Source organism: Calypte anna, chromosome 3 (genome assembly GCF_003957555.1).
Source record: "Calypte anna isolate BGI_N300 chromosome 3, bCalAnn1_v1.p, whole genome shotgun sequence".
Taxonomy (NCBI): Eukaryota; Metazoa; Chordata; class Aves; order Apodiformes; family Trochilidae; genus Calypte; species Calypte anna.
The window spans coordinates 99,605,610-99,632,623 of NC_044246.1; the positions used below are offsets into that span (position 1 = coordinate 99,605,610).

Here is a 27,014-nt window from a genome sequence, read left to right on the forward strand (position 1 = left end):
ATGCACAGTTTGAAAGTATCCCAATAAGCCTGAAATGTTCATTCAAGAGTAAACAAATGAAGTAACTGACCTGACAGGTAAAGCCTTCGTGGTTTGCTCCGGTAATTCTGGTGGGTTCACAAACATGAGCTTGAGAAGTAACTCTAAATATCCAATATGTCTTGCTAACCTTACACTTAATACCCAGGCCCAGTTCCATCTCTCACCTTCTCTTCGGCCACCAAAATAAATTACAGCTAAAATATTAAAAATTAAGAGATGTTATGGCCATATTTTAGTCAACGTTCACAACAAAAAACCCAAAAAACCAAGTTTGAACTGATACTGCAGTTCTTATAAGCAGCTGAAGGAATTTTTAACAACTCTGGTTAAGGGTGAGATTAACATAATGAAGCTAAGTTCTTAATTTTAAAGAATGTCCTCTCACAAACTATATGCAAAACACAAGGAAAGGGTTTGAAGAAGTTTCATTTTCTACAAAAATATTTTCTATTTTTTCTGAATTACAAAGCATTTTTACAAACCAACAATGAATTCCAAATAGGTAAAAATCTTCATAAGCTTCATACAAAAGAACTTACTAAAGAATATGTAGAGAACTGCCAATAAGCTGAGTGACACTGCTATTCCAAGTTTTGCATCCACTGTGAAAGCCAGCAATAAACCCAAACCTCCACATAGCATAAGTGTGAGGAATACAATAAGCCAGGAGAACTGAAACAGAGGCTCAATCTGCTGTCCTGCAAAAGTCTTCATTTCATCTAAAACAAAAAGACAAAGAGCCATTAACATGTTAAATCATTCTGGAACAGAAAGCCAAAAAAGGTATTAAAACAATCAGCTTTGAAAAAGAAAACACTTTTTCACTAGACTGTAAAACTTTTATCAATAGTAGAGAAACAAACAAAAAGGCAATGACACTTGAATTCTTCAGATATTACTGCAAAACCCTGTTTTCATCCATGAAATGAATGAAACCATTTAATTACATAATACTTGCACTATTTGCTGAAGATTTTATAATTAACAGAGGTAATAAAACCCATGCCATTTCCAATCCTTCTAAAGTTTAAAACCTATTTTATGACACCCGGAATAATAAACTGAACATATCTGTAAAGAACAAAACAAAACAAAACAAAAACCTCTGGAGCATATTCCTCAAATAATCAGATATAACAATACAATGTAAAAGCTTCACTTTATTTCTGTTTGCTAATTCATATTTACTAAAACAGGAATTCCTGAAGAAAATTATACAGGATCTATTGAATGAGAAACCTAAAATACACAAATGAAAATAAAACGATGCATTAGGAGTAAGAAGAAACTACTGAAAAAGCCTTTTAAAAACCTAAGAGCTCACCAACAACAAACATCACACTCAAAATTGCACACCATTTTGTTTAAACATGGGACATGAGGTGAACAAAATGAACAGAGATGTCATTTTTACTAGTATAGAAGCTTTGAAAAGCATTGAAATCACAGAAAGAAAGAAACCTCAAGACTGGTAAAAGTATTTTGAATTGTACTGGAACATCTTAGAAAAATATCCTTTGTTAGAAAATTCTAAATGTGTAAATAAGATGCCTATTTCCACTGTAAAAAATATTGACTCTTTGTATACTGCATTTGCTTTCCTGTCATTTCAGAAAGTTTAAAAAGCTCAAGGTAAATAGGATGAAAGGGCAAGAAAACCAAATGCACAGGAAATACACTTCAGAGAAAAAACAGTAGCCTGAAATTTGTTCTTAAATCTTCAATAAAGACTATGACACATAGCAGGTACAGTAAATTAATTTTGCATCAGAAGAGGTCTGAACCTGGTCTGACACAGAACACCCACCAGCAAGGGGTGTTTCAGCAGCCAAACTTTCAGCAGTTACCTACAAGGTAGATTCACTGCTGCAGGAAACACAGAGAACAATAGACAGCAACACTTTAAGACTCACTTGATATGGTCTAAGTTAACAAAGCAATCTATAGATGATCTGACCACACTAAAATTTACATCCTTTCATTACAGAAACAGAGACTGGATACAAAAACTGTATGGACCAACAGCTGTTGCAAAAACCAGTAACTCCCATGTGATGCTTTTCATAGATAGATATGACCTACAGAAAAGGCTAAATCAACTTTTACCTTCCAGTTTCTTGAGCAGGAAAGATTTTCCACTTCCCCACTGTGCATATAAGCCTACACAGATAGGTGGCTGCATGGTTGGTTCACTCAGAATGTCAGCCAAAGCACTGCTGTACAGATCATAACCCAGCATGTCACCATCAGATTCCGTGGGGGACAAATGTCCTGTAATGCAAATACCACGTTACAGAACATGCCTTTAGGAAGCCTCTTCAATATGATAATTTTCATATATAAAACCATGACAGGTTCACCCTTATCTGTATATAAACTTCTCCTGTGCAATAACTGTTATTATTGGTACATTTTTGATCAACGGATTTTTAAATCATCCACATTGTATAAATATCAAAACCATTACAATCTACCACAAAAGACTGAAAATCCCAAATCACAGCAAGTCAAAGAAAATTCCTACACAAGCAAATCTAAGGAAAAACGGAACGACCAACAGCAGTTGCACAGTATACAATGTTAAAACTCAAAAATGGAAGGTGCATTTGACCTTTGTTAGGCTTTAGTATGATAATTTTTTACAGCTCTCCCATTAGCTGTAACATTAAAAATCTAAATGGTTACCACTTTTCAGTACAGAATTCAATAAACTGTGCTGTCAATATCCAAGTGATTTAAGAAAATCTAATATTAAATATTTATACATACTGGCTCCAAATATCTGTGTTAAAATACTCTTCTGGTGGCTACAGTCAATATTGTAAGGTGTTTCTCCTGTTTTGTTGGGTCTATAAAGCAATCTACCATCTTTTGGATTTCTCAAGAGTAATTCAGCAAGTTTACGGCTTCTTCCACGAATGGCAATATGAAGTGGAGTGTCTCCTTTCTGTAATTAAGTAAAAAATTAGTAATACCTAACATGAATACATATGATTATGTATGTTCCACATTGTTTCAGATGTGCCATTTAGCTTAAATACATGGTAATCTCAACTGTGTCTTGTGGTATGTATTTTTCTCCTTAAAAAGCATGTGAAAAGATCTTATAATGCTGAATCTAAGACACTGTTTTTTCTTCTATATTGAACATAAAATCTTAAGGTTCATGAAAACTATTTTAGTCTTTATTTGGAAATAAGTGTATATTAGTAAATTCAGTAATGTGCTTGTTAACAGGCAATACTGCTTGTTAGAATTACTCCAATCTCTGCTTAGACATCTCCAAAAACCTTTCTGTGTAAGCTTATTATATCATATCAAAATTACTAATTATTTTCCCTAAATAAGAGGTTAAGTATAAAACAAATGTTCCTTCATTTAAAAGGTTACAGTCTAAATAGGTATTGCATAAGAGGGCAGTAACAAACTGCTGTATTTGTCTTTGCCATTACTTAGTTTAATGTCTGTTAATCAAAACCAAATATCAGTGAAAAATGACAAACACTCTCTATGTTTTTTTTTCAAGTGTATTAAGAATTCTTTGACCTGTAATATTTTCTTTAAAAAACACAACAACAACAAAAAACCCACACCATAATACAAACAAAAGCTCGATGTATTAATAGCAGAAATGAATTAATAATCAAGTATTCTGATCTGTTTAATTATTCAGCCTATGGGAAGCTAAGCAGTTTAGTATTATAGTTTATTTCATTATTAAGCACACAGGAATCTCTTTCTGTATTGACCTTGAGAGCTCACTTCAAAATTCTGCTGCAAAACTTAAAATTATTAAATATGCTAAAGTAAAGAAACAAATACTATTTACCTTGTCTATTGCAGAGACCTTAGCTCCTTTATCCAGAAGAAGCTCTACTATTTCAATATTTCTCATCTTGGTTGCTTTTATAAGTGGTGTTTCTCCATCCTAAGAGGGAAGAAGTAGGTCTAATAAAAGGAATTTTTAAACCACGTTACTGTGCAAGTAGCACCACAGTGGAGGAAGTGTGTTATTGAGGAAACATCACAGAGCCTGTATTCTACATTGATTAGAAGTGCAGAACAAAATAAATTCCTGTTAACACTGTCAAACAGAGAAATACAAGATTCAAATATAACACAAGATATTTGGAAAACAAAAGACTCAAAGTGGTAATTTGCTGCTGCACGTACTATTACATCTATTTTTTTTAATCCTGCACATGCAATGAACAGTGGTCTGAACTTCCATGCTTAGGAGTACCAGAAACCTTTCCACAGTTTCTTGTAACACCCGTTCTCTACTCTGTTGCTGGGCATGTCAAAGATGCTGAGGTAAAGTATCCATGCTTTCTCTGCTATTGAGTTTTAGCACTATGTGATGTTTATCAACCAAGGGGACAGTACCATTGCTGGAAATAAATTCCCTATTTCAGAAGAATTTTTATTCTTTTTTTTTACAGCATGCAACATACCTACATTTCACAAAAACTGAATTTGGTATTATGAGCTTAACTTCACATAACAGGTTAAGAAAGGATGATAAACAAAGCAATTCAATTTAAATCCTAATTGTTACCTTTGTACATGTTTCAGTATCAGGGTTGCATTGCAAGATATCCCTCACCATTGTAGCATTTCCTTTCTCAACTGCCCAATATAAAGCAGTTTTGTTATCCTGGAAAAAAAGAGAATATTAAATGTTAACAGTATTTTAACTCAGTTGGACCAATTTCAAAATCTGTATACAAAGTACAACCATTACCCTAAAACCAGCCCATATTACAGCAAATATTAGCACAAATCACGGGAAAGTGAAAAGCCACCAAACCTAATTGGCAGGGAATGGAAATCTGGCTAGAGAGCACAAACCTCTTTTAAAAACCTGTGCAAAATAAAGAGTTTTAACAATCCAGGCAGATTCAATCTTTCTTGAAACAGTTTCCCAAGCTGTATTCAGTTGTAAGACAAATATACCAATTTTCTAATTAAATAAAATAAATTTTGTAGACTGTTGTCTTTTTTACCCCCATTATGCAAGTCATGTTTCTCCATGTCACATTGTATGTCATTAAAAAAAAAAAAAAGATTTATTATTACAACATGGAATGGAAGTGCTAACCGTTTCCAGACCTATACAAATTTTCTATTCATTTTCTATTCAGTTTTACAGTATAGCATAATAAAACTGTTGAACTGGCTGGTTGGCCTAAAAACAGGCCATCCAAACTGAAAAGTTTAAAAGCAGACTGACCTGAAAGCCAACACAAAGTACCAGAATGCAGATCAGCCATACACTGTATCCCTTAACCAGGGAGAATTGTTGGTAGCTGCTAATCTGCTTGTGTAATTTGTTTTTCCTAGTCGCTGTACCATGACTCTGTTGGGTGCACACTTGTGTAGAGACATTAAGGAAAAGCCTCTGAATGCACACCTGCTTCTAAGTGAGAATGTCAAAACATCCCTTGCAGCCCTCTCCCTCGCTTGCTCCTTTAATTTGCTTTTCAACTACTACACAACTTAACTGAAAAAAATGCTGCTTAGCAAGTAATCACAATTATGTATGTCTGACATCTTAAAAACTGCACAGCAACATGATGTATTTCAGTGTTTTAGATGAATCTGAGTTTCCTACAGAATATACTGAACAAGTTTTTAAAGCCTACTGAATTTGAGAAATATTCTATAGTATAATTCTTTGGTATTCAAATCCACATCCTATTTAAGGACAACTCTTACATTTATATTGTACTTACCTGACCTCTGATGTCTATATCAGCATATTTATGGAGCAGGGCCCTCACAATTTCAACATGACCTCCTCTGACAGCCCCAATCAGCACTGTATCTCCACTCTAGAATAACAGTGAATGAAAAGTTGAATTAATACTATTTGGCAAAAGAAATGCAACACAATAAATCACAGCCTTTAAATATAATTATACCTATTTATGCTAAGAAAGCTGCACTCATGCTGTGGAAAGATTAAAAAAAAAAAAAAGTCTCCTTCTGTAACTACTGGGTATATAGAAGAAACAGTCATGGACTCCATTTTTTAGATTTCTTGCAGTGACTAAATATGATGTATTTATGGCCAAAATACCACCTCAAAAATAGGCCTTGCTTAAGCCACTACCTTAAAAAAATAACAGCATAAATTAATAATTAATCTGAAAAAATCCATCTGTTCTTGGTCTTCATGGGAAAACCAACCACTCTACAATAAGAACCTCTTTACAGACAACTAGTTACAGTAATAACCTATTTACAATAAGGCGAGGATGTTGTCTGTCTCCTCTAGAAGTTTCACAGTTGACAAAATATCTTAAAATTTTTTGAGTAATTTTATCCCTGTTTTGGTGCATATTTGACTGTTATGCTGTTTACATATACTATTGTTCTTACAAAGAAAAGAAGCATAAGGCTGATTTGTTCTAAAATGTATCAAAAGCAAAAATATTTTGATGTGGATTGTATATGCATAAAACAAAGCTGAAATTCTGCTTAAGGCTTCTGCTTTTAACACACTTAAGGACATGTCAGAAATTCAGAAAATGAAATCCTGATATTGTCTAATACCTTTTTTTATGATCAAAAATGAAAAATAAATAAAAGTATAGCTAAATCACAGGAGTGGAATTCAGTTAGCACCCGCAGTAGTAATAGATCATGTATTGACCACAGTCATTACACAGTTGGGTTCAAACCAAGAAATCTTCCCTACCAACAGCTACTCTGGTACCTCAAACTAAGACTACTCATTGTTTTACATATTTTTGGAATACAGTCAGGTGTACTGAAAGCTGTAATTTATCCTTCCCAAAGGCACAGGAACTCAGACACTTGTAGAATTTTGTGACAGAAAAGGTGGGAAGGGAGATTGCAATGTACCTTCTTAAATATTTAAAGTTTTGATTTGATATGTGCCTGACACCAGACTTGTTGTCACACACAACTGCAGTTCAAAACATAGCTGAAGAAATACACTAAACTGACACCTGAAATAAAGGAAAATGCATCAAAAAACCTTTTAAAATTATGAGGCAAATATTAGTAAGTTCTCTATTCTCTACAACCCCAAGCAATTCAATTTAGGGATTGGGAATTCAACCTCAAAACCATGTTACTGCTCTGAACTAAAACACTGATCTTGACAGGGGCACCTAAGTTGAGGTATCTAAGCACCCATAGCCCCAAGGGTACAGTGCCTGGCCTGACCCTGGCACTTCAGAAAAAACTATCAGGAGGGCACTGCAGATAGCCCAAGGCACCTACAGAAGCAACCAAATAAAGCCCTGAGTGGCTAGCAAGCACATTCACTCTTGTCACTGCGCATACTGGACACCTCTACTCAGCAATGCAATTGCAGCTCAAGTACACGGCACAGATTTCCACTGCCTTAGATACACTCAGATGTCAGCCCAGAGCTGAAGTTCCCCCCTAATATATGCTACTCTCTTAGTAAAGAGTTTCACTGTCAAATATAAAAGATTGTGAATGACACATTCTTTTGTAATAAAACCCATTGTTTTACAATTTTAACAGGACTGCCACACAAAGCCCCTCACCCCAAACCTGCAAGTCAGCTCAGAATTAGTCTTATGTGACAGTTATGACAAATATAGAGCCATAAATTATTTTCACACCCTATGGAAACTCACAATTCAAGAAACCCACAGAAAGAGAGCAGTTTATCCTTTAGCTTCACACAGCAACATTTGACACTTAACTTACCTGTAAAATAGCAATACCTAAAAATACCCCTAGATGGCAGGAAAATTAGAAAGCCAGAAAAAACTTGCACTTGCAAATTTGTGTACAGTGACATTTAAAAAGTAGTAGTACATGCATGTAAAACCACAACGATGATGAAAATATACTCACTCTATCAGGAATGTTCACATAAGTTCCAGCATCAAGAAGATCCTGCACAATTTCAGTATGCCCCTCCTTCGATGCAATCATCAAAGCTGTATTTCCATCTTTATCTGTTAAGTTTACATTTGGGTTCCTTTTCAGTATTTCTTTTACTGAATCAGTATAGCCACCCTTCACAGCTACAATAAGTGCTGTCATAGAATTCTTGAAACAAAACAATAGATTTTATTGTACAGAGGATACAGAAGTCATCATTATAACAGCAGTTTAAATAAAGAAAGAATACTCACTGGCATTACTTTCCTAACCACCCAAATGCTGAAATGTTGAAACTTATTCCAACTAAGGAATAAGTTGTCTGACATATCAGGTATGCGTATGGCATGAACTTTCATAATGTAAACCTTCAGAGAATAACCTGAACTCATACCAATACTCACTGAAACTTAAATGCATTTCCCACTGTTTGTATTATAAAATAGGACACAAAGATGTATCTACCCACACATCATTACCAGAAAACAATTACTTACAGCTCCCTCTTGATCAACATCAGCTCCCATCTGCAGCAAGTATTTCACACACTCCAAATGACCTTTTCTTGCTGCCCAAACCAGTGGGGTGGTTCCATACTGCAAAAAGATTTATAACATCTTATCATCTTGCTCTGTGTATTTGGCATCCCCTACTACGGTGTATTCATCATATACTTCATGGCTTTAGTTTTTCCAAAGATGTAATTTGATCTTGTGACTTCGCACAAGCATTTGAAAAACCAACTTAAAATTTTATTTGCATGTGATAGCTGTAAGAATTCTTTTTTAGGATAGGAAGGTTTCCAGTAACTTTGAAAAAAGAAATACGCTCCAAAGAAATAAATGCTCACACCTACTTCAGTGTACTATGGAAAAATCTCTTGCAAGTATAATGATTACTGTAGCACACTAATTCTAACCCTATGAGCAAAATATAACAGTGAGTGTTTTTCCAATCAAAAACTCATACACTTTTATTTTTATAATAAAACTTACTTTTAAAAGAAAAGTATCACGCATTAAAGAAATTCAACACTGTATTTAGATAACTTACTTTGTCAGAGCAGTTCACTTTAGCTCCATGTTGCAGTAAGAGATGTACTATATCTGAGTGGCCCCGTCCTGCTGCCCAAATAATGGGATAAACACTGTATTGCTTAGAATTAAAAAAAAAAATAATTACAAAACTAAATTAATCATCATAATTTTCTATGAACAATGCCAGTCACAATGCTCCCACAGATGACAAACTCATAGAAGAGATACATAGAAATATATCTATGTATCAATGCTTGCCGAGGATATTGTCTAGATGACCTATAGGAAAATGTCTACTGTTTTGATTCGATTTTGGTTTAGAACCCCTTAAACAATGTTTAAAAATTCACATGTTCATCTTAATATGCCTTTTGTAATGCAAGACAGAAGCAACAGACAGCTAAGCAACATCCCTAAGTAATCAAGCCTGCAGATGAGTCATGTCATGCATGTAGAAGCTGAGTAGCAAACCAGATGAAATCCACAAGAAAGGCTGTCACTAGTGTTCTTCCATGATTGTTCACTGTTGCTTCAAACACCAGAGAGCTGCCCATGAGAAAAATTGTTGATTCAAATTTTCAACTTGCCTATGCTTTTATAGGAAATGTTTTTAAAATGAAATCTCATGATTTTAGGGTTTTTAAATTCAATTCTTTCTCACATATATTCAGATAACCTAGCCCATTTGGTAACTAGTATAAAACAACTGAGACAAATTATTGTTTCTAAATTGCACATATTGGCTACTCCATTAATTTCTACAGATCCAGAAAAATTATAATTGTTACATAAGTAGCATTACATACAATACTTATCTTTCCTATTATTTCCTCTCCTGCTAATCTCAATTTGAAAAGCTATCCACTCATCTGCTTTAATTGAAAAAATTAAAATTAATTTTAAAATACTGTTGAAACAATATCTTTATAAATATAGTGATTACTGTTATATTGTAAAAAATTATATATGTTTAATCAAAATAATAAGGTGGCTGACTTAAAAAATTTAGGAGAAGGAGGTGCTTGGGATGCTCGAGACTAAAACTTACCATTCCTGTGATGTTTGGGTTTGCTCCTTTCTCAAGCAGCATTCTGGCTACTTCAGTACGTCCTTTATACGATGCCCACATCAGCGCAGTCCATCCTCCCTGGCAAGCACAATTAAAAAAAAAAAAGTAAAAACTAAAAAATACTCCTTAGAAACCAAATTTTATTTTGTTTTGCTTTTGTCCTAAGACTTTTGTAAGTCAAAAACATAAAGGACTATTTATCCTACGTAAGCAGGGTTGTATAATAACCACACATATTAGAGTATTGATTTCCAGCTGTGTACAAAAACTTGAAATCATATCATGTCCAAAATGTTCCTGGATTTGCTCTAAACACTCAAATCAGACTTCAAGTTCTTACAAATCCAGTCACTGGATAAACAAACAAACAAACAAAAAAATCCCCAAAACAAAAACAAAACAAAGAACCAACCAAACAAAAAGCATTATTTTAAAACAAGACTGGAGTCCCAATCAACTAAAACATACTTTTGATCAGTCTAACTGATATCAAGCCTCCATCAATAAACTACATCATGATTTGCTTTTTCAGCAGAGAAGCAAGTCCTGTTCTCTTAAGGGAGAAATAAGAGCAATTGATTCCAAACTCCAACGGTGCATTCATCTCTTTGTAAACTACGGACAACATTTCCCTACCCTAAGGCATTTGATTGGTCAGGTACCCAAATGAATTTTAAAATAACAGTATGCCTCTGACAAATGCATGCACATTTCTTTATAACACACTTTTGGGGGGGTAAAAGATTCCTCCCTCTCAGACTGGCACAGGCCTAGAAACCTTGAGAGGCATCTAACCTAATCATGTATGCAACTTCTGTAATTCTTTAGGGGGACTGGAATACAGTGCACACTTTCCACTACAAAAAATTTGGCAAGATGAATAAAAACAAATTCCAGAATATTGAGAACATGGATTGCTATATAAATAATTATAGCTAGAAAAAGTAAGTATCAACAAGTATCTTCTGGGAAAATATAACATTTATTTTACCAAAATATTTTTTAAAAAGCCAACATTAAAAAACAAACAAACAAACAACACCAAAAAACCACCACATTAAAACAAAACACCATAAAAACCAAGAACAAACCACGACCCCTCCCCCCTAAAAAGCATCCGCACAAAACACATCCAAAAATCAAACTGTATTCTTCTATTAGCTTTTTTCCAATGCAAAGAGGCAAAAAGCAGCCCTAGCTGCTAAAAGCTACCTTTATTAATATTAAAACAACTATTTTACAGCTGTAAAAACAATGGTTAAATATATATTCTTTTCCATTTTAACAGCAGTGAGTACACCATTTAAGAATAAAGCATCTTTTATTTGTTTTACAGAACTGAAAATCTCCAACTCCCAAAATTATTTTCCTTACTAAAAGCTATTTTATTTTTACAGGACAACACATACCAAATCCCGATGCTCCAAATTGACATTATAATTAAGCAGCTCTGCTACAATAGCTGCATGCCCTTCTTTAGCTGCTGAAATAAGAGCAGTCCAGTTATCCTAGAAAAAGGAAAAAAAAATTGAGTGATGTGCAATATTTCAATACAATTACCTTGTTTTTCAAGTGTTTAACCAACAATAGGAAATGCACAATGCCTTAAAAAGGTTGACCTTTAAAAGAAAAAACACAACCAAAAAAAGACCACATAGACTACCTGCTAGTTCTACATTAAAAAAAAATACAAACCAACAGCTACTCCAGATTTCCCCTCCAATTATCTTCCCTCCTTCCCCATAACCATCACTCTCCCCTCCTCAATACACTGTGGATTAACTTCTTAAAAATTTTATGGCAGCAGCAACACCTACAAATGATTAGAAAATGAGGTGAAGACAACAGCAGGGTGGGGATGAGATGGCACAGAAAATGGTGGTGGTCTGTCTCCACATACAGTGGGTGACAGCACTCAAGGGGCTAATATGCAGGGTAATCTGAACCACGGTTTATGGTCACTTCACATTTCCTCTTAAATTACAGTTTTCTTCCTTCAACTGGAATGAAAATACCAATATATGCAGGTGTTGACTCCTGTTTTAAGTGCTATGCAGATATAAATTTAGTAACAGTTTATATGGTAAAAGCTCTTCCCATAAGAACAGGAACTGTAACATTTACAGCAAATGTAATAAAATGTCTCTAAAATCAGAGACTTTTTTTAAAAACAAAATGACAGGTTTCATACCAGACTTTCCTGGATGTCTACACTGCTACACTTAAATAAAAGTGCAGAAGTAAGAAAACCACAAGCACTAGCTTTTTCTTGTTTATCACTTTTCATTAGAATATAAAAACCTTTCAAAACTTTTTCACAAGACCTCTGCCATATTCACCCTTTCTGGGCATCTTTCACCTAGAGTCAATCTCTTCTGCAAAGGCAGGAAACCCTTCCCTGCCACTATTCTGAACTTCATCTGAAATAATCCTTTAGCCTAAGTTCTCCCTCAGTATTTACTGAAAAACTGCAAGCAAAACAGTTAAATAAATAAATAATTTTTCAACATATAAAATCATTGGTGAAACAAACAAAATAAACTTGGACCTTGGTTTTGATGATGTACTTCTCTATTCTGTTTACCTTTTTATGTTAACTACTGTTATGTTTGTATTAACTATTTTTATAGCTTCCTAGTAATTTCCTAGAAGAAACAGCTGCAGTGTTCAGCAGAGACCTTCAGAAATTTAAAACATCTTAAATATTCCTGTTGTTATGAGGAATCAAAACAGAGGAATACAGAACCAAGTAATTTTTGACAAAATTTCACTTATATGGCATTATTTTCCACCTTTTTCCCCCCCTCTCCTCTCATCACTACCCTAAATTTCTTTTCTTTGCCTACATCTTAAAATTTCTTCCTCTTCTACTTTTAGGTAGCAGTAATACTTACTGCATCTTCCAAGTTGCAATTAGCTCCCATTCTGAGAAGCTCCTGGACAATTTCTAAATTGCCTTGCTCTGCAGCCAACATGAGTGGAGTCTGGCCATTCTGAAATCAAAATGACAGGAAAAGTGATACATTGGTAAGTGATGCACATGCACCAGAAAAAAAAATGCCAAAAAGTACAAAACGTTGTCAAGTTTTGTCCAGTTTTTCATTTCCAATGAAAAGCAGTGAGAAGGACTCATTTTCAAACCAGTCAACTTGTAATGGAAATGGAAAACATAATATTAAACCCTGTCCCAAAATATATAAAAAAAAAACCCAACAACCCTCCTATTTCAGGCATTAAAAAATGGCTAGCAAGTTACCATGTTAAGTATCTTATTTCTGAGTGTTTTTCCCACTAAAGACATCTCTAATACATCCTGTTGCATCTTTATGTCTTTAAGTAACCCAGTCATAGTGGTTAGAAGTTAATAAATAACTCAATCTAGCCTAAGAACCACAATGGCTATTAAAACATGCACATTGCTTCAGAATATCAGTAAAATTTCTTGCACAAGTGTTGGAAAAAATAGTCAAGTTAGATACCACAATTTCATCTGACTGTATACCAAATAATTACTTCATTCCTGTCCTATGCAACACAGGGCAACAAACAGACTCATCTCAGGGAAGACAAGAGATAAAAGCTGGTTTATAGACCACTAAGGATGCTTTAAAAGTCCATGAGCCTATTTCTGCATCAACAAACTTCTGAGATACAGCTGTTCTCCATGATGAAAACTAAAACTTGCTAAATTTGACAGTCAACATGTTAATTTCAACAAGGTTAATAAAAAGATAATTTTGCCTGACCTCTCTTATGTCTTTACTCTTTACTACATAGACAATTCAAATTATCTGGCACAAATAATGCAAAAGATACACATTAGTAGTTATATACCAGCCATTTCCCTGAAAAGAACAAAAATCAATGCAGAATCAGAACACAGAAAGAACACTAATCTTCATTTTGGGAATTCATGTGCCAAGTGATTTGGGAAATCATGCCCAACCAATCTCACTCCTTCATCATTGGCTCAGTGGATGAAGAGCTGAGATGCTGCTTATCCAGTCTCTTGCAAGGATTTAGACACTACCCGCCCAGCATCAATCAAACATTTAAACACTACCACCCACATCCCACACAAACTAATGAAGTACAGACTAAATAAACACTGTGCTGGACTGAAACTGCCTGAGCTGCTGGGGTCAGAGGGTTGTGCTCAGCAGCACTATGTGAAGCTGGGGGACAGTCACTAACGCAGTACCACAGGGATCAATGCTGGGGTCTTGCTTAACCTTGTCATTAAGGACCTGGGCAATGGGACAGAGAACACCCTCAGTGCCTTTGCAGCTGATACCCAGCTGGGAGGTGTGGCTTGTGCACCAGATTCTTGTGCTGCCATCCAAGAGGGACTCTGAGAGGCCAGGGAAAGGGGCAGGCAGACCTGGTTGTACAGAGTGCAGGTGTCCAGGTTTAGGTATGGGGGGAGCTGCACAGGGTCTCTGTGAATAGAGGTTGGGACTGCTCTCTGCTGGGTACAGTCAGTTCTAGCTGGCTTCAACCCAGACACCACAGACACAAGATGAGAATCTCCAGAGGTCCCATCCAAAGAATTGCTTAAACAATACATACAAAAATCCCTATTTTAGCATGAGCATTGTCCTTATTTCCTACAGAACAATTACTATTGTTATCACTGCAATAATCTTCCATGGACAGCAAACAAACAAACAAACCAAACAAAAGTAAGTTTGGGCAAGACAATGTTGTGGATGAGAAAATGATGCCCTCCTGTAAGAAATGCCATATAGCTGTAGACCAGATCTGGTATTCTTAGGCAGATGTAAAATTTTTCTATAGGTGTACTGAAAGTATCCTTCCCTTTTTGTTAGGAGATTCTCAAATACAGATTGAATGTCTTAGCAAACAACAAAGATTTCACCGACCAGTGACATCCAAATCAGTTCTCAAAAGCTGCCCAAGAACCTAGACACTCCACAGCAACTAAATGCTCGTATTTCCTACAAGCACATCAAGTACTGTACATCTGTACATCACAGCTAAGTCTAAGTACCTTTGTAGGGAACTCAATATTTTACAGATTAGCTCTCAGTCTGTGAGAGAAGAGAGATTCAGAATTGAACATGCAGCAGGTACTTCAGTATCAACAACAGAGGATCAGGAAGAAAGGCACATCCTAAGAAACTGGAGGCTGTTAGGATCCAAGTGCATCACACAAGGCAAGCATCTGGCATTAACTGTTGAGTAATCAATGTATCTGGTATGAGAGAAGAACATGAACAGGGAGAGGACTTGGAGGGAAAAGGCAGAGAGACTGAGACTTGTTCCACTTAACTGAAACTGCTGGTGCTTATCCAACAAAACTATTCACATACAAACTGGCTGGACATCCTAGTTCCTCTGGCAGCTGAGCACAGTCAAGATATAAAGGCTTGGAAACAATGTGGGTGATCCTCACATTGGACAAGTGACTGCAGCCTGGGAGGTCCTGGCACTAGCAAACCTTGGCTTGCCAGCAATTTTTTTTAACCTACTCTGCTAGCACTCAAGTTCTGGTATTTTGCTTGAATCCAAATATAAAAGGTGCTTTGGCAGATCCAAAACTGGAGAGAGAATTGCACTGAATGCCACTGAATTCCAATGAAGAGTTAGCACTTTAACAAAACTCCTGTAATTGATATGTATGAGCACCTCCACCATCCTTATGAGTTTAAAAGTGATGCAAACCATAAACATACCCACAAATTACTTTCTCCACAGCAATATATGAGAAGACAGAAAAAATTAGGTACCAGAAATACGATCTCTGTAAAAAACACAGTTACTGAAATGCCAGTACACACCACAGAAAGCACTCTCAGCAAGTTTGCAGACTGTCCCAAGCTATGGAGAGCAGCTGAAATGCCAAAGGGCAGGGATGCTTCTCAGAGGCAATTCAACAGGCTGGAGAAATGGACTGACAATCCCCTGCAATTCAAAGGCAACTGGAGACTGGGACAGACCAACACCAGTGCTGGCTAGGGGCTGCCTGCCTGGGGAGATGTGCTGCAGAATGGACATGGAATCCTGATGGGCACGAGGGCCACGAGCCAGCAGTGTGCCCCTGAAGCAATGAAGAAAAATCAATACTGGGCTAGCCCCCTACTCAGCACTGGTGAGGCTGAATTCAAAATTCAAATGCCCCATTTTGGGTTCACATTAGAGAGACTCCCAGCAGCAGAGATAGGGACAAACTGCAGAATCTAACAATAGCATCACTCAGATGCTTATGAGACTGGAGTGTAAGACAAGCAAGCAGAAACTGGACAGAGCAAGAATGCATATGCAGCTGGATCTGTGACCTAGGAAACAGTTCCCAGCTGCAGAAATACAGGTATTATCTCAATTCACAAAGTAAGGATGGAGTTGCATTTTCTGATTTAGGAGAACACCCTGGGGTAGAGGGAGGGGGAAGGGAGGGAGAGGAGAAAAAAAATTCCTGAATGAGGTACTGACAGAGACTGAACACAGTGTGCTCAGTCTGTGCAAAGGTAACCAATCACTTGAAAATAAAACTGAAAACCGAAATTTGCATATTAAATAACCAGTGTGATCTCCTTAATTAATAATTCTGTAACTAATAAACTGCAAAAAATCTACTTATAAACTTTTCAAACTTCTCCAAAATCATCTTACCTCATTTCTCTCATCTACATCTCGGCATTTCTCAAGAAGTGCTTTCAGAGCAGGAAGATTTCCTTCTTCTATGTAGGTCAATAGACTCTGACTCATCAGACTTGCCATCTTTGCACAATATTTAAAATGCTTCTGTAACCAAGCCTATCTGCATTTTGGGAAAGAAAAACAAAAAAACACAAACCATGAATAAAAGCTACAAGAGTTAACTGTGACATTACAAAGCATGAGCTGCATCTGACAGCAAGCTACTGGTGGAGTATGAATCATTCTCCTCAAGAAGCTGCTGAGGAGACGTGCATTGAAATGCACTACAGTTCAAGGAAAAGTCAATTGCCTTATCTTTCTTGTTCTTAAAAAGTTACATAAATTATTCTAATTTCTATGTATTGTCTAAATATGTATTTTAAATTGAATGCACAGTAGCTTTTCATTTGTATATATTCTTGACCATATATAGCATTTTAGGGACACCTGCTTATGTTACAAACATTATATATGCTAGTTGTTTATAATATAGGCTTTTTGTACATAAGCAAAACATAAGAGTCTACTCAGCATTATGAAATACAGCAATAATACCTAAATTACAGCCATAATACCTGAATTGCAGCCATGCAGAACTCTGAAAAACACCATTTATTGAATAATTTATCATCAACTTTACCCAGACATGTCTGCATGTGATGGCACATTGTTACCCTGCTAGTCAAACTTGACATAGCTTCTATTGACTCATTATATATTCTTGACCTGTAATATGTAAAAAAGGAAAGGTTTTTCTTGGTTATGGCAGAGCATTAAGAACTATTTAAGACTTCCTAAAAACATGAGGGCTATTAACTTGAGAGAAAAAGTAGTATTACTGCACCAAATCTATATACATACAGCTCCAGAAGCTGAATTATGTATTGTACCTAAGTTAAATTTCAGAAGATGCAGAACAAGTTGGGAGGCTAAACACGAGATGCCACCCACTCCCACTTTCCTCAGCATCAGTGGATGTCATGACTGCCCCCCCAGCTTTCCCTTGTGCAGAGGAAAAACTCTAGTTCAGTCTTAGCTAAAGCCTGCTGGCTAGGCTGCTCTCTGTCAGACAGAAGCAAAAAAAACCAGCAGCTTTCCCAGGTAAATGTTCTAACTTTTATTTTCACATAAACGCAGCTGGTTAATTTTTCTGCACTGGTTTATTTTTCTTCAGCTAAGAAGTGGAACACAAGCCAATAGAGACAAGAGGAAGCCAGCAGGAACTTCATTACACTTAGAGCAGAGCAGTTTGTTTTGATTTAAAGATTTTAATCAAACAATCTAACTCTGCTTTGAATTGCTTACATAGGCTGTAACAGCATCACACCATCCTTTCTCCTTTAGTGAGTGTATAGAAACACTGCTGCCAAGATACATTAGAGACAACCTGAGTTCACCCATAGCACCATAGCCAACGGATGACCCATATATAGAAATTCCTTGAATCATAAAACTCCTGCAAAGTAGCCAATATGCCCAGTTCATCTGAGATGACAGCAGCTCTGTGTACATGAATGTCTTGTGACACAAGACACTAAGTATATTTTCACTATGGAAGCAGAAGAACATGAGAGGGAGAGAAAAAAGAAGGGATGGTGACTCCCACCATAAAATTTCAGCTTTAAAATCCAGGTTGCAGTTTAAGGGACAAATTCCAAAGAGGATTTAGACATCTGAACTCCATACTTCACATGTCCACATACCAAGTGGACAAGTAAAAATAAATTCAAGAAATCAGATCACTCAGATATTATTTAAAACTCAAAACCTAGAATCAGTTCAAAAAAACTATCTTAATTTGACATACAAAGCCCAGCAACAGTTTTACCAGGCAGTGCACAAATAGCCAGTTTCTCCCAGAAGAAAGTTATAAATAAACTAAGAACAAAAAAATTCTGTCATGTTCACCATACAGCTGAAGTACCTCCATGCAATGGGGGGTGAACAGTATGACAGTGGTAGCATATAATTGACTTTACTTTTTTCATCAGAAAAAAAGAGCTAATTGAGAGGTTGCAACCTTAAAAAAAAAAAAAAAAACCAAACAAAAAACCAAGTGAAACAAACTGAGTAAACCACAACAAAAATTGAAAAGCTGAAAAGAAAGTGACTGTAGTGGCTCAGTGCCCATATACAGGCTCCTAGGCCATTTCAGCATACAAAAATAGCAGAAAAGTCAGCATCTTGCTTGGCATCCAGCTGCCAGCCCAGAAGAGTTGGCCTCTCTTACAGCCTGCATCAGGATCTTACAGCCCTATGCAAGCATCTCAGCTATTCTTGGGCACCTAAAATGGCATTATATATATTCACATGCAGGCATCTGAATTCCCCCCACCGATTTTTACGCATTTTGACAGAAATTCTGAAACCTGACTTACTATGAGCTCCACTGACACCACTGTGCAGTGATCTCCCTCCCCGTGCAGTATCTCAGCTTCTCCTCTCCTGTAGCTGTACCTTAGATTCTGACTACTTTCCATGCTAAATACTAAGCTGAAACCTGCATATAAAAAAAAATCATCAAAATATGACTACAGTGTTTCACCAAGTGAATCATACTCTATAGCTGCTATCAAAATTTCTCCAATTAATTCTCAGCCCATGTGAAAAGCAAAACCATATTCAGCATTGCTTCCTCCTCAAAGTAAGATTCTTCCCTTGATGTTCCCCACTGTCATATTTCAAAAAGGCAAAGGCAGCCCTGCCACATAGTAGATAAGTATCCTGCTCCAGAAATCATCACCTGAACTCCTAGATATATTGACAGTGCAGCTTCTGCCTTCATGTAGATCTGAATCCTCAGAGGCAACTTAAACCTTTGACTAACAGCAAAATACCTGAACCTAAAGTACACATCTAGAGCTGCATTTACAAATTTCATGCTAGTATTATTTTTTTTAATTACATAAGCTTTATAGGTATTAACCATCTTCCAAGTACATTAATATTCTTTGTCACATAGGCTTCATTGTCACATAATATCCCCTGCTTAGAATTAGTAAGTCTATTTTATAAAAATCAAGAACAACAACAAAAAATTATAATTATAAATTTTATACCCTTATGGTTTAATTTGCCACTTTTCAGGCAAGCTTCTTAGAGAATACAAAAGATTAACATTTTGGAGGGCTTCAGGAAAGCATTGTTTAGGAAGTCAGTAACAGCAATTGCCATTTAAAATGCAACCTGAATTCACCAGGTTAATCTGTATGTTAGTATTCTTCTCATCCTTCAAGAAACAGAGCAAACTAAAAGGAAAAAAAAAAAAAAAAAGGCAAAAACCCCTTCACAAATAAAATAAGAACACCAAACCAAACCTGCCAACTTGCTGTCAAATGCACACAAAAAAGGTTGGTGTTCAGATTTTTGGAAGCTGTATTTCTGTCTTTCCTTCCCAAGAACAATAAACATACCTGAAGTAGGCTGGAGTTCATCCACAATATCCTAGCAGCAAGTTAATATAAATTAAGGACAGAGAGAGTTCACTTTTGTCTTTAAGCAGATTTATGTTACTATGTTAATGAAAATTAAGTGCTGTTACTCCAAGTCCAGATGGATGCCAGACACTAAGATGTGATTTCTTCCAATGCTTAAAATTTCATTTCATTTATCATAAATGCTTTAAACCAAGGCTCTGAAGCACAGTCTCTGGATAAGTGACCCTATTCTGTCACCTCCAATGAAAAAGATCCTGAAATATATACTCAGACACTTTCAAAACAAACAACATTGAACAAAAATATCAGTAGCCTATGCTTTACCAAAATAAAGGGTAAGAACACAATCCCTGCCAAATTTCATAAGCCTAGTGCAAAACCTGTACCATTTAAGCAATTCCATTATATATACAGTTCTCAAGTGCTCAATTAACAGTTTTTGCTCTGTTCAACACAGCTGAAGTATTTTCACAATATATATCAAAACTTTCAATTAAAAAAAAGGAACCCATTTGAAAATTTATTCCCTTTCCAATAAAAATTAATGCTTTTTTTTTTCCCCCTTCCACTAAAGCAAGCCAATTTCCAGTCCATAAATCAGCTCTTTATTCACAATTCAAGCCTGGAAATCTCACAGTGCCCTCAGGCAGCAAATTCTGGTACTTTATAAGACTAGAAACACACCAAGAACTATGAAAAGATGTATTACAAACACAAATGCCCAGGTGAAGGTAATATTTGTACAAGGATAAACCTGTTTGTTTTTAAGTCTCTCACATCCTGAGCTGAAGCAGATGTTATCACTGTTTTGGAAAGACTGCAAAAATTTGCTGACATAATGAAATTTAATTGCTATTAGTGGGACAAATATTTACTGCAGAGGTCCTGACAATTCAGATCTGCAGATATTTAATGTACTCTCAAATCCTTGTATTAGTTTCCAAGTACAGAAAAAAAAAAGTCATTACCTATCATATCACTATCATTTTCACATCTCTTCTGTATATTTTTTTTACTGTGTGAGCTGTGATCATTTATGAATAAATACAAGAACTGGTCAACACACACTAGTTATTCAGAGGACTGTCTTTTCTTGGTTTTGATCAGTAAAGATCCTAGCTACTTACAAGAAATTCACACTTTTCACCTTACAATGAAAAAAAAGGTTCCTTCTTTAAGGTTTCCTTCTATTTACAGAATCACAAAATGTTTAGCTTGGAAGAGACCTCCAAGGTCATGCAGTCCAACCTGTGACCAACACCATAACCTAACTACTAAACCATGTCCCCACGGACCAGGTCCAAACACCTTTAAATGCTTCCAGGGACGGTAACTCCATCACTGCCCTGGTCAGGCCACTCCAATGCCTGACAACCCTCTCAGTGAAAAATGTTTCCTAACATCCAGCCTAAACCTCCCCTAAACAGCTTCCATCCATTCCTTCTGGCCCTATCACAGTTCATTAGGGAGAAAAGGCTTTTTCCCTCCTCACTCCAGCCTCCCTTGAGGTAGCTGAAGAGAGCCATGAGGTCTCCCCTCAGCCTCCTCTTCTCCAGACCAAACAACCCCAGCTCCCTCAGCCTCTCCTCACAGGACTTGTGCTCCAGGCCCTTCATGAGCTTTGCTGCCCTTCCCTGGACACTCTCCAGCATTTCTGTGTCCCTTCTATAGTGAGGTGCCCCGAACTGAACACAGTGCTCAAGATGCAGCCTCACCAGAGCTGAGTACAGAGGAATGATCACCTCCCTGTTCCTGCTGGCCACTGAGTTCCTTATACAAGCCAGGATGCCACTGGCCTTCTTGGCCACCTGCACACATTGCTGGCTCATATTAAGCTGACTATCAACCAATATCCCCAGGTCCCTTACCAACCACCTAGTTTGGTGTCAACTGCAAATTTACTGAGGGTACACTCAATCCCCTCATCTAAGTCATTAATGAAGACATTAAAGAGGCGCCAGCACTGAAGCCTGGGGGACACCGCTTGTGACCGGTCACCAGCCAGATTTAGTTCCATTCACTGCCACTCTTTCAGCCCAACCATCCAGCCAATTTTTTATCCAATGCAGGGTGTATTTATCCAAGACAAGTGCCATAAGTTTCTGAAGAAGAATGCTGTGAGAGACAGTGTCAAAAGCTTTACTCAAGTCCAGATAGACAATGTCCACAACTCTTCCCTCATCCACTAGGCGAGTCATCTGGTTGTAGAAGATCAGTTTAGTCAGACAGGACCTACCTTTCATAAACCCATGCTGACTGAGCCTGATCACCTGGTTGTCTTGTATGTACCGTATGATGGTACTCAAGATGCCCTGCTCCATACCCTTTCCTGGCACAGAGGTCAAACTGACAGACAGGTCTATAGTTCCCCGGATCATTCTTTCAGCCCTTCTGGTAATTGGGTGTTACATTTGTCAGTTTACAATCAACTAGGACCTCCTCGGTTCACCAGGACTGTTGATAAATAATGGAGAGTGTCTTGGTGAGCACTTCTGCCAGTTCCTTTACTACCACTGGCTGGATCCCATCTGTGCACATCTATACAGCACAACAGGGCACTGATCATTTCCTTACAGACTATGGGGGCTTCATTCTGCTCCCCATCTTGGCCATCCAATTCAGGGAGCTGTACCCTCAGTGAGCAATTAGCATTGACTAAAATGGAGGCAAAACGAGCACTCAGCAGTTCAGACTTTTCCTTGTCCACAGTCACAAATTTCCCTCCCACACCAAGCAGAGGGGGGAGATTCTCCCTAGCTCTTCTTTTACTATTTACATATGTATAAAAACTTTATTATCTGTAATGATACTGGCCAGATTTAATTTAAACTGAGCTGCTGAGCTATTTCCAGATACAAAAGCTAACTTCCCATCATGCAGTACTGTGACAGATCTTTCAGTTAATCATAAAAGGCAATAATTACAGTGCTGCTGAAATCTGGGCATGTACAAATCGGATAAGGAAATATGAAGTATTTTGCCCTTAAGAACTGTAAATGTCATCCTTGCAAAACAGCATTTGAAGAAACGTGGAACACAGATGAAATGTACGTAAAGCACTACCCATTCTTTACAATACTTTACTGTAATCACTTGCTAAATGGACATAACTTCATAAACATAAAGAGATCACAAGTCAGGTATCACATGAAGCAGTAAATATTTTTAACTATTGCTTCTACAAGGAATGGGTTAACCAGGACTCTGTTTAAAGAACAAATTTTCAAAACTGTTCAAATGAGTCTCTAAAATATTTATTTCTGGTATTCAGAGGCAGAAAGAAATAACAAATCTAAGTTTCCACAAGTAGTCTACACCCACACCTTTTCTCCAGTGCCTGAAGTTCCAGTATGATTAATGACCTTGTGTTGATTTTCAGCTTTTCCTTTTTTTATCTGGAAACATCTATCCTACTTCTCTTAGACATACTCCTGTTATCTAGACAAGAAACATTTTAACAGCTTATCTCATTTTTTTTGTTACTTTATATCAAAGAACAAATCATGTAAGTAGAAAATATTAAAAGACACAAAAAGATAAGTAGAAATGCAGACATCCTTATTTGGAAATCCATAACCAATAGAACAAAAGGAAGCCTGCATAAAAGGAGGCCTCTATGGTAGCAACTATTACTATAGTACATGGTAAGAAATACAGGGAACTGGAGATACCCAAGTTGTCCTTCACTACCTCAGATACTCATCTCCAAACATTGTAGTGATGGATTTCTTTATTATTTTTTTAACAAAGCAATCAAGACTGTGGATTACATCCAATAGCCTGGAAAGATGCAAACAGGCACTTAAACAATGTCACCATTACGATCTGACAGCATCAGGAATACCTATGTTCTATCTTGGTTAAAAAGCTCAGTCAAGATCAGAAAAGGTTTATGAAGTATCTGATAATGGGATTCAGACCTAACCAGAGAAACAAGTCCATTTTAAAGGCAGAGTTTAATTATAAACAGTAAGATGTTGCCAAGAACATGTGAATTCTAACAGAAAATTCCTCTAAAAAACTCAAAATGCTTAGTCCTACATAACACTATTTCAGGTTTTAAATACTGGAAGAAAGTAAACAGAAACTATTACCAATAATAACTTTTTAAAAAATTTATACCAACCAAGCCAAATTAATTCTGTCAAAACATATATTAGACACACTAGTGCAGGAAGAATGTATACATCACCTTAAATCATCTCATAAAGCCAACACACTTCTCTGTACCATAAAATCAAGAGTTTGTTAGTCACAGACACAGGCTCTATGACAAAAATCTATTGAGCTATTTTTAACCCATGGAAAAAATCAGCTGTGCAACAAAAAACTTCTGATAAGAGTATTTTTAAATTAATATGGCTACAGTTTATAAGCTCTGGTGTCACACAGGATTCCAAGTAGATTTTAATTTCTTAATAACCAAGTTAAATTTAAATAACCACCATTGCAGAAGTAAGAAAAAATGCCTATGTAATAGACAAATATGTGGATTTCCCTACATATTCTGGTCTGTTAAATAACTTTTTCTTTATGATTCCATTTCTTTACTATTTGGCAAAACAGAGGGCAGGTAATAAGTCCCATGATTCAAACACTTTTCCAGCAAAATACATTTTACTGTATCATTTCCCATCAAACCTTAGTCAAAAATTATGAGAAGTCACTTTTCCCAACCAATTATTAAGCATAGATCAGAAGTCATAAATCCCTACCCCCTGGAGATTTTGTTACTCAACTTCCCCACTGTCCAGTGACAGCACCAGAAGCAATGGGCACAATCCGAAATGCAGAATTGCCATCTGAACATCAGGAGCATTTCATTACCGTGAGCATTCACCCAGCGCTGGCACAGCCTGCACCAGGAGGCTGTGGAGTCTCCGTTCTTGGCGATAAAACCAAAGTGCCCTGGACACGGCCCCGGGCTGGGGGTTGCCCTGCCCGAGCAAGGGGTTTGGGCCAGAGGAGTGGCCGAGGTCCCTCCTAACCTCAACCCTTCCGTGAGTCTTTACCTTGGAAATCAGACGACAGACTCTAGACACACGTCGAGCTCATACCCACCTTTTCGAGTTAACAAAAGGAGAGAAAGAGTCTACACGAGGCTCCCGCTCCCCCACCCCCGGGCGGAGCTGCTACCCGGCCGTGCCGGCGGCACTGCGCGGGCCAGTTCCTCCCGGCTACGCTGTCCCCCTACAATGCCCCCGGCACCAGGGCGGAGGGCTCAGCCCGCCCCCGGCACACAGCGCTGCCGGAGCCCCAGGGGCTGGCCGGGGCGGAGTGGCACAGGCGCCGCCGCTGCTCCCGGTTCCCCGCCCTCAGTCCCGGTCCGGGAGCAGGGCCCACCCTTCGTCTCCCTCCCCGAGTCCCCTGTGGCTCGGCCGCGCAGAGTGGGTGACGGGCGCGGCGGAGAGGAGGAGTCCCGCAGCGCCCTTTGTTTGTCAGCCCAGCACACCCCCTCCCCCGTGCCCTTCCCCTGTCCTTCCGCGCCCGGCCTGCGCTGCCCCCGCTTTCCACCTTCCTCTCGCCACTCACCCCACAGCCGGGGGAATTCGGTCCCAGCGGGTGGCTCCCCAGGTCCAACCGGAGACTCGACAGAAAGGCGGCAGCCCCGGTCGCTCCTCGCTCACTGCCCCTCAGCGGCAGCCGCCATCTTCCCCCCTCTGCCCGCCCCCCGCCGTGGTCACGTGGGCGGGGGCGGCACCGCCCGGAGCTGGGGAGCAGCCGCTGCATTGCCCCGGGGACCCACGGGTGTCAGGGAGCCACGAGTGTCAGGGACCGCTCCTTGAGCCGCCCGCAGGGCTGGCGTGCTTATTACCGTGTGTAAGCAGCTCATAACAGGAGCCCCGGTAGCAGGGAGTCACGCCGCTCCGCCAGCGGTACGGGCGGGAGGGGACGCCGAGTGACGGGGCAGGGCCCGGGTCTGAGCCCCTCAGGGCGGGGAGCCCCGGGAGTCGGCACCGCTGCCCGGAGCGCCTGCCTGGACCATCAGCGGCCGCCTTAGCATTCAGCACCGGCCGCTTCCGACAGAAAAGAGGGGAGGGGGGAAAGGGGTTTTCTAAGTTACCGTCGGACACGAGGCAACTGGAGTGCGGTTTCAACATGACGGTGAGGACTGGTGCTGGGAAACATGGAGAGAGAGAGAAAAAAAAATCACCTCACCATCCCACAAACCCAGATGTTCTCCAGCTTCTCCCAGACCTTCCCCGCGTCAGAGGCGCCCGAGAAGCTTCGCGGTTCCGTGGAAGATTCACCTGCAGGCTCCCCAGGGCGGTTCCGGGGTGTTGGTGAGCAGGCTAATGCCAGCTCTGCGGGCGGTACTTGTGTGGTGATGGGATCCATCCAGTGACTGCAGGAGGTCACTTTCACCTTCAGCACTGCCCAGGTCTGTGACAATGGATGCTGCCTAGTTTGATTAATTTGGACGACCAGATGATGTACAATGTCACCAGTAACCTAAATTAAACCGGGGTTTTAACAAACAATTGCAACAAGCAAGCAAGGGAAAGAAGTACAGCCCCATATTCCCTATATTATTTCTGAGGTTACTGCTTCCCACAGGTCAAAGGATGTATTTAAAGCTTTCACAGAGCTGTGATCTTCTATCTGTCCAAAAAGCCATTGCTGCTGGCTTCTTAAAGAAACATCTGACAGTGCTTCCTGTATATCCCAAATACATATAACCAGAAGGTGCTGCCATCTGACAAAAGCATTAATATGGGGAGAGGCTGTTATGGGGCAGAGTGCTTGGGCTGCCATATTTCTCTTTGTGTAACAACCCAAATGGCCAAGTAAGCAATAGAGGCTGAACCAGGAGGATTGAACACAAAGAGGAGCACTTTTCAAACAACAGGAAAGCCGGCATGGCATTTTCTCCCA

General features: G+C 38.4%; 1 protein-coding gene across 2 annotated transcripts in view; it reads right to left on the bottom strand.

Annotated features, from left to right (window-relative positions):
- The window catches only part of KIDINS220 (kinase D interacting substrate 220), a 68,315-nt gene extending 42,495 nt beyond the window's left edge, over positions 1-25,820 (bottom strand). Inside the window, exons 1-15 of one of the 2 annotated variants that reach the window (XM_030446878.1) lie at positions 25,671-25,796; positions 16,675-16,822; positions 12,936-13,034; positions 11,451-11,549; positions 10,021-10,119; positions 8,989-9,090; positions 8,433-8,531; positions 7,906-8,103; positions 5,778-5,876; positions 4,601-4,699; positions 3,872-3,970; positions 2,812-2,989; positions 2,149-2,313; positions 582-761; positions 71-236 (exon numbers count right to left, since the gene is read on the bottom strand). In XM_030446878.1, coding sequence (XP_030302738.1) covers positions 71-236; positions 582-761; positions 2,149-2,313; positions 2,812-2,989; positions 3,872-3,970; positions 4,601-4,699; positions 5,778-5,876; positions 7,906-8,103; positions 8,433-8,531; positions 8,989-9,090; positions 10,021-10,119; positions 11,451-11,549; positions 12,936-13,034; positions 16,675-16,782 — 1,790 coding nt within the window. In that variant the 5' untranslated portion in view covers positions 16,783-16,822; positions 25,671-25,796. Of the gene's footprint in view, positions 1-70; positions 237-581; positions 762-2,148; positions 2,314-2,811; positions 2,990-3,871; positions 3,971-4,600; positions 4,700-5,777; positions 5,877-7,905; positions 8,104-8,432; positions 8,532-8,988; positions 9,091-10,020; positions 10,120-11,450; positions 11,550-12,935; positions 13,035-16,674; positions 16,823-25,670 lie in introns of both variants that reach the window. The other variant, XM_030446879.1, reaches the window with a different exon arrangement.
- Positions 25,821-27,014: the final 1,194 nt, after the last annotated feature.